Source organism: Vespa mandarinia, chromosome 1 (assembly GCF_050613455.1).
Source record: "Vespa mandarinia isolate Hongniang chromosome 1, ASM5061345v1, whole genome shotgun sequence".
Taxonomy (NCBI): Eukaryota; Metazoa; Arthropoda; class Insecta; order Hymenoptera; family Vespidae; genus Vespa; species Vespa mandarinia.
The window spans coordinates 8997669-9013682 of record NC_140810.1 but is presented as its reverse complement, the minus strand read 5'-3'; the positions used below and the strand labels follow the sequence as shown (position 1 = coordinate 9013682).

At 35.4% G+C, this 16014-nt stretch overlaps 1 protein-coding gene across 17 annotated transcripts in view; it reads right to left on the bottom strand.

The window, feature by feature from the left end:
• Positions 1 to 16014, bottom strand: part of LOC118444503 (uncharacterized) — a 68419-nt gene that overhangs the window by 9999 nt on the left and 42406 nt on the right. For 16 of the 17 annotated variants that reach the window (XR_014981855.1, XR_014981862.1, XR_014981871.1 and 13 more), the window contains 2 exons: positions 1005 to 14831; positions 113 to 181 (listed from right to left, as the gene is read on the bottom strand). Coding sequence is in view for 9 of the 17 variants with exons in the window: in XM_085655152.1 (XP_085511278.1) it covers positions 113 to 181; positions 1005 to 14831 (13896 nt within the window). In the remaining 8 variants the exon portion in view is untranslated. The remainder of the gene's footprint in view (positions 1 to 112; positions 182 to 1004; positions 14832 to 16014) is intronic. The other variant, XM_085655555.1, reaches the window with a different exon arrangement.

Below are 16014 nucleotides of genomic sequence, written 5' to 3'. Positions count from 1 at the left end.
GAAGATAAAGCTAAATATAAATGAGGGCACCAAAATAGAATTTGCTAATACATAGATTTTTGACCTGCGATCTGTGTTCATGATTATTACTTTTCTGTTACTTCCACTTTACCTGGTTTTGTTACAGAATATGTTTGTTGAACAAGGTTTTGTGCTCGTCTAGCAGCTTCCTCTGTTACATCTGTAAAATGAGAAATGTTACTTAAATATTGATATATAGATAAAATTAACATAAAAAGCAATGAAGTAACAAAGATTAGATGAATGATGTTTTCCTGCATGGTATACCTTGCTCATGCTTCTTTATAGTTGTGGCGTCCTGTTAATCCAATTAAATAAATTATGGAATAAAAAGTATGTGAATTTTATGTTATATACTTTTATAAAAAGAAAAATAAGGGTTTGCAAATAAAATCTATTACACTTAAAAAATATGAAAAATTATTTTCTATAGTGTGATAACAGTCAACAATAATATAAATTATTGTATTGAAAACCTGGAAACATGCATTAAATAAATGTTCAAACAAGAAAAATATACGGAGTTCAGGGCAATAAATAAAAACGCGGAATTTGTTATATATCTTCATCAATCAAGTATCTTTTGAACACATTCGTACCCCAAAGTATTCTTCGGTTCAGATTATAATCTGATAAAAATTTCGATAGAAATACAGTTAACCAAATTAGCAATAAATATATATGTAAGAATATTATTATCTAGCGTGTATAATCTGAAATAATATAGAAATGATCATTCCACTCTCCTTTATATTTTTTCGTACGAATGTATTACCTATAAACAACAAGTTGGTAACATTAGTGGACTGAAAGTGATTTAGATTAGAAGGTTAGAATTAATTCTAAGTAATGAAAGTGCACAACTAGTTTGCACGTTTTTGTATAACTATTAAAAATGAAGTTACAAAGAAAAGCAACAACATAATTAATTATGTTACACACAGCTGGAATGTAATTTGAATAACGCAATTATTGCAAGATACCTTCGATTCTACTGTCAGTGAACTCGGCGAGACTGGGTGGTGGTGTTGCTGCCGTCCGCACAGACTTTGTAACGACTGTGGTGACGGATTGCCTTGTGTGAGGTTCAAGGTGCTCTAATTCTCTAGATATCACAACTACCCTATCTGAACCCAAATTTGTACTTAATTGTTCAGTTTTATCATCAGGAGAAGTATTAACACGTTGTGGAATGCGTGAAATCTTTTTCGATCTATCTCGTGATATCAAATCCTGACCACTACTAACAACGGAACTAATTGTACTCACACCAGATTTTGGATCGACTGTGGACGTAGGAAAAATATAACCTTCTGAAAATATTGTAGAAACCTCTTTTGTAGAAGGAATTATTTCACTACTAATAGTAGTAGTTGTTCTATCTCCGAATTTTTCATTAATTTTTCGATTATCTTCAAATTCACTAGGAAGGAGATTATTACCAGAAGAAATGATACTTGTAATTTTGCATGCAATGCCAGATACTTCGGGTACTGCCCTTGCTTTAGTATCTTCAACAACATCTGCAGTTTTATTTTTTAAGTCTTTTGCCATTTTGACTGAATGTGCTGCAGCTTCTTTAGTTCGCGCCTCTTCAGCTGCAGCTTCAGCTTTGGTTTCTTCAAAAAATTCTTTCACATCATCAGTAACGTCTTCTATTGTATGCTTGGCATTTTTAAATATACCAGATAGGAATCCAGATCCTTTCTCTTTAATCTTCTTTGCCTCCTTAGAAGTTTTTTCTACTTTAGCTACTTTAGCACTGTCAGCAATAGCACTACCACCAGTTGCAATTTTCTTATTAGATTGTACTTTTTCTTCTATTTCTTTGGAAACTGTTCCCTTCGCATCTTTCGTATCTACAAGTCCATGCGCTGCCGAATCTATCTTATCAGATATTTGTTTTCCGATAGAGAAAATTTGTTCATTTGCAGAAACTGTAACGGCCTCTGCTTTCTGTGTGATATCAGATACTCTAGATTCAGTCTTTTCATTAACATCTTTAGCCGCACCAATAAATTTATCTTTCGTATCTTTCATGTTACCGACAGCTTCTTTTGTAATTAACTGTGTATCTTCTACTATAATAAATGTAGCATCACCCGCACTAGCAGTAATCTTCTGATTAATGTCCTCTATTTTAGCAAAATTTTTATCTTTAGCATATGTAACATTGGAGACGATCTTTTGTTCAATATCGTGTACTCCTGACACTGCTTCTTTTTTCAGGCCTTTTACGCCTGTAACAGTCTTATCCTTTGCATCATCTACAGTCTTAGCAGCACGTGCAGCAGTTATTTTAGTACGTACTTCTTCTTCGGCAGCTTCAGGTTTCGTTTCTTCTAAGAATTCTTTTACATCTTCAGAAACATCTTCAACTACATGTTTAGCTCCCTTAATTATATATGAAAAAAATCCGGATGCTTTGTCTTTTGCTTTATTAGTTTCCTTTACAGCGTTATCATTTGCAGACTGAACATCATCTGCAACACTAGAAGCAGAAACGAATGAACCCTTTACAACTTCTGCATCTTCTTTCAGTTCTTTCTCTACAGCATCTTTCGAACCATCTATAACTTCATGAGCAATGATTCCAATTTTATCAGAAGCTTTCACTTTTTCAAAAAGAATTTTATCTCTTGCATCTGAAACTGTAAGAGCAGCTTTATCTTTGACATCGTTAACATCAGCTGCTGTTCTTATTGTAAGATCCTGGACTCCTTCCAATGTTTTTCCTTTTACATCCTTTACATCATATATTGTTTTCTCCATTATTTCACGAGTTCCATGTACTACTTTCTCTTTAGCATCTTCAGTACCAAATCTTACATTTTCTTTGACATTTTGAGTTGTAGTAACAATATTATCCTTTGCATCTTTAACAACAATCATTATCTTGTCTTTAGTATCTTGTGCATCTACTACTGCTTCATTTTTTATATCTTCGACCTCGGTGGCAGTTTTATTTTTCATATCATCTACAGATTTAGCAGCACGTAAAGCAGCACCTCTAGCACGTGCCTCATCTTCCGCAGCTTCGACTTTTGTCTTGTTCAAAAAGTCTTTAAAATCTTCAGAAATATCATCAACTGTATGTTTAGCACCCTTAAAAATACCAGTGAAAAATCCAGATGTTTTGTCTTTAGCCTTTTTAGTTTCTTTGCCAGCTTTATCTTTCGTTGACTGCATACTATCTGCAACAGCATCAACACTAGTGGAAAGCGTATCCTTTACAAGTGCGGCATCTTCTTTCAGTTCTCCTGTTACATCATCCTTCGTATGTTTCGCTTTCTCCACAACTCCATGTGCTACAGTTTCTACTATATCAACAGATTTTTTTCCACCGGAAATCATTTTGTCGCCTGCCGCTGCTCCTATATCAACTGCTTTATCTTTGACGTCCTTTACGTCAGCTAATGTTTTTTTCGTGACATGTTCTACTCCTTCCACTGTTTTTTCTTTTGCATCTTTTACACCAATTACTGCCTTATGTGTAATATCATGTGCTTCACTTACTACTTTATCTTTAGCATCTTTTAAGCCAAATCCTACTTTCTCTTTGATATCTTCCGTTGCAACAACAGTTTTATGTTTTGCATCTTTCATGCCAGCTAATGTTTTGTCTTTTACATCTGCTGCTCCTGCTACTGTTTTATCTTTCAGCTCTTTAATTCCAGCAATTGTCTTATCTTTTGCATCATCCGCAGATTTAGTAGCTCTTGAAGCAACTTCCTTTGCACGTGCTTTTTCTTCAGCAGCTTCGGTTTTTGTTTTCTCCAAGAATTCTTTTACATCTTCAGAAGCATCGTCAACTGTTTGCTTAGCACCCTTAAAAATACCAGTGAAAAATCCAGATGTTTTGTCTTTAGCTTTTTTAGTTTCCTTGTCAGCTTTATCTTTCGTTGACTGCATACTATCTGCAACAGCATCAACACTAGTGGAAAGCGTATCCTTTACAAGTGCGGCATCTTCTTTCAGTTCCCCTGTTACATCATCCTTCGTATGTTTCGCTTTCTCCACAACTCCATGTGCTACAGTTTCTACTATATCAACAGATTTTTTTCCACCGGAAATCATTTTGTCGCCTGCCGCTGCTCCTATATCAACTGCTTTATCTTTGACGTCCTTTACGTCAGCTAATGTTTTTTTCGTGACATGTTCTACTCCTTCCACTGTTTTTTCTTTTGCATCTTTTACACCAATTACTGCCTTATGTGTAATATCATGTGCTTCACTTACTACTTTATCTTTAGCATCTTTTAAGCCAAATCCTACTTTCTCTTTGATATCTTCCGTTGCAACAACAGTTTTATGTTTTGCATCTTTCATGCCAGCTAATGTTTTGTCTTTTACATCTGCTGCTCCTGCTACTGTTTTATCTTTCAGCTCTTTAATTCCAGCAATTGTCTTATCTTTTGCATCATCCGCAGATTTAGTAGCTCTTGAAGCAACTTCCTTTGCACGTGCTTTTTCTTCAGCAGCTTCGGTTTTTGTTTTCTCCAAGAATTCTTTTACATCTTCAGAAGCATCGTCAACTGTTTGCTTAGCACCCTTAAAAATACCAGTGAAAAATCCAGATGTTTTGTCTTTAGCTTTTTTAGTTTCCTTGTCAGCTTTATCTTTCGTTGACTGCATACTATCTGCAACAGCATCAACACTAGTGCAAAGCGTATCCTTTACAAGTGCGGCATCTTCTTTCAGTTCTCCTGTTACATCATCCTTCGTATGTTTCGCTTTCTCCACAACTCCATGTGCTACAGTTTCTACTATATCAACAGATTTTTTTCCACCGGAAATCATTTTGTCGCCTGCCGCTGCTCCTATATCAACTGCTTTATCTTTGACGTCCTTTACGTCAGCTAATGTTTTTTTCGTGACATGTTCTACTCCTTCCACTGTTTTTTCTTTTGCATCTTTTACACCAATTACTGCCTTATGTGTAATATCATGTGCTTCACTTACTACTTTATCTTTAGCATCTTTTAAGCCAAATCCTACTTTCTCTTTGATATCTTCCGTTGCAACAACAGTTTTATGTTTTGCATCTTTCATGCCAGCTAATGTTTTGTCTTTTACATCTGCTGCTCCTGCTACTGTTTTATCTTTCAGCTCTTTAATTCCAGCAATTGTCTTATCTTTTGCATCATCCGCAGATTTAGTAGCTCTTGAAGCAACTTCCTTTGCACGTGCTTTTTCTTCAGCAGCTTCGGTTTTCGTTTTCTCCAAGAATTCTTTTACATCTTCAGAAGCATCGTCAACTGTTTGCTTAGCACCCTTAAAAATACCAGTGAAAAATCCAGATGTTTTGTCTTTAGCTTTTTTAGTTTCCTTGTCAGCTTTATCTTTCGTTGACTGCATACTATCTGCAACAGCATCAACACTAGTGCAAAGCGTATCCTTTACAAGTGCGGCATCTTCTTTCAGTTCCCCTGTTACATCATCCTTCGTATGTTTCGCTTTCTCCACAACTCCATGTGCTACAGTTTCTACTATATCAACAGATTTTTTTCCACCGGAAATCATTTTGTCGCCTGCCGCTGCTCCTATATCAACTGCTTTATCTTTGACGTCCTTTACGTCAGCTAATGTTTTTTTCATGACATGTTCTACTCCTTCCACTGTTTTTTCTTTTGCATCTTTTACACCAATTACTGCCTTATGTGTAATATCATGTGCTTCACTTACTACTTTATCTTTAGCATCTTTTAAGCCAAATCCTACTTTCTCTTTGATATCTTCCGTTGCAACAACAGTTTTATGTTTTGCATCTTTCATGCCAGCTAATGTTTTGTCTTTTACATCTGCTGCTCCTGCTACTGTTTTATCTTTCAGCTCTTTAATTCCAGCAATTGTCTTATCTTTTGCATCATCCGCAGATTTAGTAGCTCTTGAAGCAACTTCCTTTGCACGTGCTTTTTCTTCAGCAGCTTCGGTTTTTGTTTTCTCCAAGAATTCTTTTACATCTTCAGAAGCATCGTCAACTGTTTGCTTAGCACCCTTAAAAATACCAGTGAAAAATCCAGATGTTTTGTCTTTAGCCTTTTTAGTTTCTTTGCCAGCTTTATCTTTCGTTGACTGCATACTATCTGCAACAGCATCAACACTAGTGGAAAGCGTATCCTTTACAAGTGCGGCATCTTCTTTCAGTTCCCCTGTTACATCATCCTTCGTATGTTTCGCTTTCTCCACAACTCCATGTGCTACAGTTTCTACTATATCAACAGATTTTTTTCCACCGGAAATCATTTTGTCGCCTGCCGCTGCTCCTATATCAACTGCTTTCTCTTTGACGTCCTTTACGTCAGCTAATGTTTTTTTCGTGACATGTTCTACTCCTTCCACTGTTTTTTCTTTTGCATCTTTTACACCAATTACTGCCTTATGTGTAATATCATGTGCTTCACTTACTACTTTATCTTTAGCATCTTTTAAGCCAAATCCTACTTTCTCTTTGATATCTTCCGTTGCAACAACAGTTTTATGTTTTGCATCTTTCATGCCAGCTAATGTTTTGTCTTTTACATCTGCTGCTCCTGCTACTGTTTTATCTTTCAGCTCTTTAATTCCAGCAATTGTCTTATCTTTTGCATCATCCGCAGATTTAGTAGCTCTTGAAGCAACTTCCTTTGCACGTGCTTTTTCTTCAGCAGCTTCGGTTTTTGTTTTCTCCAAGAATTCTTTTACATCTTCAGAAGCATCGTCAACTGTTTGCTTAGCACCCTTAAAAATACCAGTGAAAAATCCAGATGTTTTGTCTTTAGCTTTTTTAGTTTCCTTGTCAGCTTTATCTTTCGTTGACTGCATACTATCTGCAACAGCATCAACACTAGTGGAAAGCGTATCCTTTACAAGTGCGGCATCTTCTTTCAGTTCCCCTGTTACATCATCCTTCGTATGTTTCGCTTTCTCCACAACTCCATGTGCTACAGTTTCTACTATATCAACAGATTTTTTTCCACCGGAAATCATTTTGTCGCCTGCCGCTGCTCCTATATCAACTGCTTTATCTTTGACGTCCTTTACGTCAGCTAATGTTTTTTTCGTGACATGTTCTACTCCTTCCACTGTTTTTTCTTTTGCATCTTTTACACCAATTACTGCCTTATGTGTAATATCATGTGCTTCACTTACTACTTTATCTTTAGCATCTTTTAAGCCAAATCCTACTTTCTCTTTGATATCTTCCGTTGCAACAACAGTTTTATGTTTTGCATCTTTCATGCCAGCTAATGTTTTGTCTTTTACATCTGCTGCTCCTGCTACTGTTTTATCTTTCAGCTCTTTAATTCCAGCAATTGTCTTATCTTTTGCATCATCCGCAGATTTAGTAGCTCTTGAAGCAACTTCCTTTGCACGTGCTTTTTCTTCAGCAGCTTCGGTTTTTGTTTTCTCCAAGAATTCTTTTACATCTTCAGAAGCATCGTCAACTGTTTGCTTAGCACCCTTAAAAATACCAGTGAAAAATCCAGATGTTTTGTCTTTAGCTTTTTTAGTTTCCTTGTCAGCTTTATCTTTCGTTGACTGCATACTATCTGCAACAGCATCAACACTAGTGGAAAGCGTATCCTTTACAAGTGCGGCATCTTCTTTCAGTTCCCCTGTTACATCATCCTTCGTATGTTTCGCTTTCTCCACAACTCCATGTGCTACAGTTTCTACTATATCAACAGATTTTTTTCCACCGGAAATCATTTTGTCGCCTGCCGCTGCTCCTATATCAACTGCTTTATCTTTGACGTCCTTTACGTCAGCTAATGTTTTTTTCGTGACATGTTCTACTCCTTCCACTGTTTTTTCTTTTGCATCTTTTACACCAATTACTGCCTTATGTGTAATATCATGTGCTTCACTTACTACTTTATCTTTAGCATCTTTTAAGCCAAATCCTACTTTCTCTTTGATATCTTCCGTTGCAACAACAGTTTTATGTTTTGCATCTTTCATGCCAGCTAATGTTTTGTCTTTTACATCTGCTGCTCCTGCTACTGTTTTATCTTTCAGCTCTTTAATTCCAGCAATTGTCTTATCTTTTGCATCATCCGCAGATTTAGTAGCTCTTGAAGCAACTTCCTTTGCACGTGCTTTTTCTTCAGCAGCTTCGGTTTTCGTTTTCTCCAAGAATTCTTTTACATCTTCAGAAGCATCGTCAACTGTTTGCTTAGCACCCTTAAAAATACCAGTGAAAAATCCAGATGTTTTGTCTTTAGCTTTTTTAGTTTCCTTGTCAGCTTTATCTTTCGTTGACTGCATACTATCTGCAACAGCATCAACACTAGTGCAAAGCGTATCCTTTACAAGTGCGGCATCTTCTTTCATTTCCCCTGTTACATCATCCTTCGTATGTTTCGCTTTCTCCACAACTCCATGTGCTACAGTTTCTACTATATCAACAGATTTTTTTCCACCGGAAATCATTTTGTCGCCTGCCGCTGCTCCTATATCAACTGCTTTATCTTTGACGTCCTTTACGTCAGCTAATGTTTTTTTCATGACATGTTCTACTCCTTCCACTGTTTTTTCTTTTGCATCTTTTACACCAATTACTGCCTTATGTGTAATATCATGTGCTTCACTTACTACTTTATCTTTAGCATCTTTTAAGCCAAATCCTACTTTCTCTTTGATATCTTCCGTTGCAACAACAGTTTTATGTTTTGCATCTTTCATGCCAGCTAATGTTTTGTCTTTTACATCTGCTGCTCCTGCTACTGTTTTATCTTTCAGCTCTTTAATTCCAGCAATTGTCTTATCTTTTGCATCATCCGCAGATTTAGTAGCTCTTGAAGCAACTTCCTTTGCACGTGCTTTTTCTTCAGCAGCTTCGGTTTTTGTTTTCTCCAAGAATTCTTTTACATCTTCAGAAGCATCGTCAACTGTTTGCTTAGCACCCTTAAAAATACCAGTGAAAAATCCAGATGTTTTGTCTTTAGCTTTTTTAGTTTCTTTGCCAGCTTTATCTTTCGTTGACTGCATACTATCTGCAACAGCATCAACACTAGTGGAAAGCGTATCCTTTACAAGTGCGGCATCTTCTTTCATTTCCCCTGTTACATCATCCTTCGTATGTTTCGCTTTCTCCACAACTCCATGTGCTACAGTTTCTACTATATCAACAGATTTTTTTCCACCGGAAATCATTTTGTCGCCTGCCGCTGCTCCTATATCAACTGCTTTATCTTTGACGTCCTTTACGTCAGCTAATGTTTTTTTCGTGACATGTTCTACTCCTTCCACTGTTTTTTCTTTTGCATCTTTTACACCAATTACTGCCTTATGTGTAATATCATGTGCTTCACTTACTACTTTATCTTTAGCATCTTTTAAGCCAAATCCTACTTTCTCTTTGATATCTTCCGTTGCAACAACAGTTTTATGTTTTGCATCTTTCATGCCAGCTAATGTTTTGTCTTTTACATCTGCTGCTCCTGCTACTGTTTTATCTTTCAGCTCTTTAATTCCAGCAATTGTCTTATCTTTTGCATCATCCGCAGATTTAGTAGCTCTTGAAGCAACTTCCTTTGCACGTGCTTTTTCTTCAGCAGCTTCGGTTTTTGTTTTCTCCAAGAATTCTTTTACATCTTCAGAAGCATCGTCAACTGTTTGCTTAGCACCCTTAAAAATACCAGTGAAAAATCCAGATGTTTTGTCTTTAGCTTTTTTAGTTTCCTTGTCAGCTTTATCTTTCGTTGACTGCATACTATCTGCAACAGCATCAACACTAGTGGAAAGCGTATCCTTTACAAGTGCGGCATCTTCTTTCAGTTCCCCTGTTACATCATCCTTCGTATGTTTCGCTTTCTCCACAACTCCATGTGCTACAGTTTCTACTATATCAACAGATTTTTTTCCACCGGAAATCATTTTGTCGCCTGCCGCTGCTCCTATATCAACTGCTTTATCTTTGACGTCCTTTACGTCAGCTAATGTTTTTTTCATGACATGTTCTACTCCTTCCACTGTTTTTTCTTTTGCATCTTTTACACCAATTACTGCCTTATGTGTAATATCATGTGCTTCACTTACTACTTTATCTTTAGCATCTTTTAAGCCAAATCCTACTTTCTCTTTGATATCTTCCGTTGCAACAACAGTTTTATGTTTTGCATCTTTCATGCCAGCTAATGTTTTGTCTTTTACATCTGCTGCTCCTGCTACTGTTTTATCTTTCAGCTCTTTAATTCCAGCAATTGTCTTATCTTTTGCATCATCCGCAGATTTAGTAGCTCTTGAAGCAACTTCCTTTGCACGTGCTTTTTCTTCAGCAGCTTCGGTTTTTGTTTTCTCCAAGAATTCTTTTACATCTTCAGAAGCATCGTCAACTGTTTGCTTAGCACCCTTAAAAATACCAGTGAAAAATCCAGATGTTTTGTCTTTAGCTTTTTTAGTTTCTTTGCCAGCTTTATCTTTCGTTGACTGCATACTATCTGCAACAGCATCAACACTAGTGGAAAGCGTATCCTTTACAAGTGCGGCATCTTCTTTCATTTCCCCTGTTACATCATCCTTCGTATGTTTCGCTTTCTCCACAACTCCATGTGCTACAGTTTCTACTATATCAACAGATTTTTTTCCACCGGAAATCATTTTGTCGCCTGCCGCTGCTCCTATATCAACTGCTTTATCTTTGACGTCCTTTACGTCAGCTAATGTTTTTTTCGTGACATGTTCTACTCCTTCCACTGTTTTTTCTTTTGCATCTTTTACACCAATTACTGCCTTATGTGTAATATCATGTGCTTCACTTACTACTTTATCTTTAGCATCTTTTAAGCCAAATCCTACTTTCTCTTTGATATCTTCCGTTGCAACAACAGTTTTATGTTTTGCATCTTTCATGCCAGCTAATGTTTTGTCTTTTACATCTGCTGTTCCTGCTACTGTTTTATCTTTCAGCTCTTTAATTCCAGCAATTGTCTTATCTTTTGCATCATCCGCAGATTTAGTAGCTCTTGAAGCAACTTCCTTTGCACGTGCTTTTTCTTCAGCAGCTTCGGTTTTTGTTTTCTCCAAGAATTCTTTTACATCTTCAGAAGCATCGTCAACTGTTTGCTTAGCACCCTTAAAAATACCAGTGAAAAATCCAGATGTTTTGTCTTTAGCTTTTTTAGTTTCCTTGTCAGCTTTATCTTTCGTTGACTGCATACTATCTGCAACAGCATCAACACTAGTGGAAAGCGTATCCTTTACAAGTGCGGCATCTTCTTTCAGTTCCCCTGTTACATCATCCTTCGTATGTTTCGCTTTCTCCACAACTCCATGTGCTACAGTTTCTACTATATCAACAGATTTTTTTCCACCGGAAATCATTTTGTCGCCTGCCGCTGCTCCTATATCAACTGCTTTATCTTTGACGTCCTTTACGTCAGCTAATGTTTTTTTCGTGACATGTTCTACTCCTTCCACTGTTTTTTCTTTTGCATCTTTTACATCAGTCAATGCTTTATCTGCAATGTCTTTTGCTCCACATATTACTTTGTCTTGTGAATTTTTAACATCAGCGACAGTTTTCTCCTTAGCTTCTTGCGCTTCTATTGCTGTTTTATCTTTTAAATCTTTAACTTTAAGAGTAGTCTTATTCTTTACATCATCAACAGATTTAGCAGCTCGTGAAGCAGTTTCTTTAACACGTGCCTCTTCTTCTTCAATTTCGACTTTAGTTTCTTCTAAGAACCCTTTAACTTCATCAGAAATATCTTCTACCGCATGCTTAGCTCCTTTAAATATGCCTGAGAAAAATCCCGTTGTTTTATCTTTAGTTTTTTTAGTTTCTTTTGCAGTTTTATCTTTTACTGATTGGACGTCATCTATAACAGTAGTAGTACCTGCCGTAAGTGCCCCCTTTACAACTTCAGCATCTTCTTTTAATTCTCTTCCTATAGTATCTTTTGCATCTTTCACATTATCTGCAACTCCGTGAGCTATTGTTTCTGTTTTATCAACAGCTATTTTGCTATGAAGCATAATTTTCTCGTTTACGTCTGTAACCGCTGAAACAGTTTTATCTTTGATATCTTTTACACCAGCTACTGCTTTATTTGTATGATCCTCGGCTTTTTCTACTGTTTTGTCTTTTGCATTTTTTACACCAGCTACTGTTTTCTCAGTGATATCCTGTGCTCCAATTACTACTTTGTCCTTTGTATCTTTAGCAACAGTTACTATTTTCTCCTTCATATCCTGCGTTATAGTTACTGTTTTATCTTTTCCATCTTTAATATTAGCAGCTATTTTCTCCTTAGTATCTTGCATTTCTGCTACTGTCTTATCTTTCATATCCTTAACACTAGTATTAAGTTTATTTTTTGCGTCATTAGTAGCTTTTACAGTTTGTGAAGCTGCTTCTTTTGCATGAGATTCTTCTTTGGCAGCTTCAGTTTTTGATTCTACTACAAAATCTTTAACATCATCGCAAATGTCTTCAGCTGTATGTTTAGTTCCCTTGAATATACCTGAGAAAAATCCAGATGTTTTGTCCTTTGCTTTTTTAGTTTCTTTCACAGCTTTATCTTTTGCAGATTGGGCAACATACACAACAGTACCATTATCAACAGTGAGTGCTGTTTTTACAGTTTTAATATCTTCTTTCAGTTCTTTTGCTACAGCATCTTTCATATCTTTTACACCGTTTACAACTCTTTGAGATGCAGTATCAGTTTTATCAATAGATGCTTTTTTTGTAGGTGGAGTTTTTTCTTTAAACGCATTTTCTTGAGTTCGTGGTGAAATTATAGGTGATTGTTGATAACTGCTGATCAATTCGGCAGTATTGCGCGTATCCTCTAGGAATGCGGCTGTTGTTTCTTTAAAATTATTTTGTGGTATTTCAGGAGGTAAACTTTTTTCTTTAGATTTACTTCGAGAACTACGTTGCAATCTGGGACTTCTAAACATTCCGAAAAGTCCACCGCTTTTTTCTTTAATCCCTTCATCTCCTGATCCTGATTCCTGGTTTTCTTCTTCTTTTTGAATCGATGATTTACTTGAATGTTCAGTATATTTTACATCTGCATTATAGGAATCTTCATCTGCGCTATCAAATGATCTCTCCTTCGAAGTACTACGATCTCTTGTCCCTTTCTTAGATTTTAGTTTAGGACTTTTGAATATCCCAAAGAAGTTACCCTTCTCCTTACTCTCTTCTGCAGTGTCTTTATCAGATTTCTTATCCGCTAGTGGAGTTGATTCCAATTTATATTTATCCGTTACATCATATGAATGCTTACTAACTTTATCTATTGGTACATCAGAGCTATCGTAAGTAGCAGCACTAAACGTAGTTACTGGACTTGTAGCAAGAGATTTTGTATCCTCTGTCTTGTAACCTACATGAATTACATCTTCGTTGGCAACTTTACGTGTTTCTTCAAGGAATTTTTCTGTGGTAGATTTAAGTTCTTCATCGCTATAATCTAAATATGAATCTTTTATTTTACTCGTTTTTTTTTCTTTCGATTTTGGACTTTTAAATATTCCGAATAAACCACCACGTTCTTTACCAGGTGTACCTGTATCACTATCATCTTTATCTTCTTTCTTTAATGATTCTTTTAAGTCAGATTTTTGAACATTGTCTTGTTTAGTTGGACTACTCTTTGACATTATTTCAAGTTTCTGATTATCTTGTTGCTCTATATTTTTGTCTGTACCATCAAGAGAATCTATTGTCTGGTTTGGTTTGATCGTTGTTGTTCCATTAATATGTTCTTTTTTAATTCCTACGATCGTAATTTTTTCTTTTACTTCTGATACTATTTGAGGCTTAGTATGAGCTTCGGTCGATGATCTATCCTTTTTATCTTCTACAGAAATTGTTACTGATCCATTTATTTCATTAGATTCTGTTGGTGCATGTAAGAGAGCAGCAGTATTCTTAGCATCCTCCAATAAATTTATAGTTGTAAGTTTAATATCAGATAGACCAGTTTCTGAATCTTTTTGTAATGAAGGATCTTTATCATGAGATATACTTATAGGTTTTGATACTATATCGGAAAGCGAAGGAGTTTTACTCTCTTCATCTCCACTATCAAAAGATGTCTCTTTTGAATCTTTAGATTTACCCTTCTTTAATTTAGGGCCTTTAAAAATACTTGAAAATATACCACTGCTTTTATCTTTTACCTTTTTTGATGTATCAGTTGTTTCTTCGTCAAGATTCTTTGCGGGATTTTGAGCATCATATACATCTTTATACGCAGAAAGACGCTTATCGATAATAGATGTTACATCTTGTTCTACTTCGCTTTTCGTTGGAACATCCGTTCCAATATTCGTTTTTATTTCTGTCATTTTAATCTTTTTATCAGTATCTTTTATAGATTGACATGGTCCATCATCTTGTAACAACTTCTCATCTACTTCTTTACCTTCTTTATACATCTTCTCTTTTTCACTAACTTCTACTTTAGCATGAGGTAAAGTAGAAGACTCTGTGGATGTTATAACTACTGTGGGTTTAATATCTTTTATAATCGTAATCTCTCTAACAACTGGTTTTTCTACTATTAAATCCTTCTTTAAAATTCCTGCTTGTTTTGGGAAAGAAATTTGTTTTTTTGAATCCTTTTTCCTACCATATGCTCGTTCTTGTTTAATTATAAGAGGTTCTACATCATCTCTAACTTTTGGTTGTAGAATTATACCTAATTCCGCATCCCTGAATTGATCTGAACTTCTAACTATCTCTTTATCAAATGAAGTTTGCCCTACAGCACCTCTCACCTTCTCACTGTCCCGCATATCATCATAAAACACCGACCACCCTTCCTTCGCTAACTTCTCCTTTTCTTTCTCTGCCTCTGCTATTACACCTGTTAATTAAGTATTATATATTTTAGGCATCTGTAAACGTAACATATATAAAGAAACACATTTTATTCGTTCATATTGCATCATCATTAGTGTAAGCCGACTCGTTCATCATTTTTCTTTGATTGGAGCAGAGGTTAGATTGCCGCGTGGATTGTGCGTAGAGTGTATGTGCAGTGGAGCAACTATCCTTCAATTAATAAAATTACATAAGCTATTTCTCAATGAATGACGATAAAATATATATAAATAATTCATTATTAATTATCCATCATTTTCTATGTAGGAAGTATTTCTATTTTCTGAAAAATATTTGAATATTCCTTTACACTGAAGGGAATAAATATTTAAATGAACAATGTTAAATACAAATACATAAAACTCGGGATTTTTCGTTTCTTGAATAATTATTTATTACTATAAACTTTGATAAAACTATCTATTTGATTTCTATTTCTTTTATTTCATTAATAAGCATGTGTATCTATTTATTATTACAATCTATAAAGACGGCTGCTCCGTGCGTCCACACAGTAAGACCACACACATTTGACTGTTCATGCATCGCCAAATAATTGTAGCATAATCTTGCTGAAACAAATTGCTAGGAATGTGTTGAAGACTAGAAAATGTATTAGCGAAATGATTAAATGAATTATGTTAGAAATCGTATAGTCATATACGATATATACATATATGAAATGTCGATCGAGAGGCAAATTAAATAAATCATTACTTATTAAAAAAGATAAGCAAGCTGAAATATGAAGATATCCACAGCGGCGTCCGGAACCTGTGAGTAAAATTAAAAGACAAGATGATAACCGTTCTAGTGCATTAGCACGCAAATGTATCGGCGCGTTTACACATATTAAATATAAATTAATTATTCGAATAATAAGATAATACTCAAATTTATTGCTCTTCTAAATTGTTATACGAAGAACTTTAATTTAGGAGAAAAAAAAGCTCATTTAGAAAAGTCTACTACGATCAGACAATATAAAAACATAATTTGTTATGAGATGACACCTTATATACACAGAAATTAAAAATTATATACACAGAAAATTAAAAATATGTTTTTCCTATTACACAGTAAATAATTAAATGATAACATGCTATTCAGTGCGTTAAAAGTGTCGATACGGAGTATGTCCATTAAATTATTTATTACTAAAAATT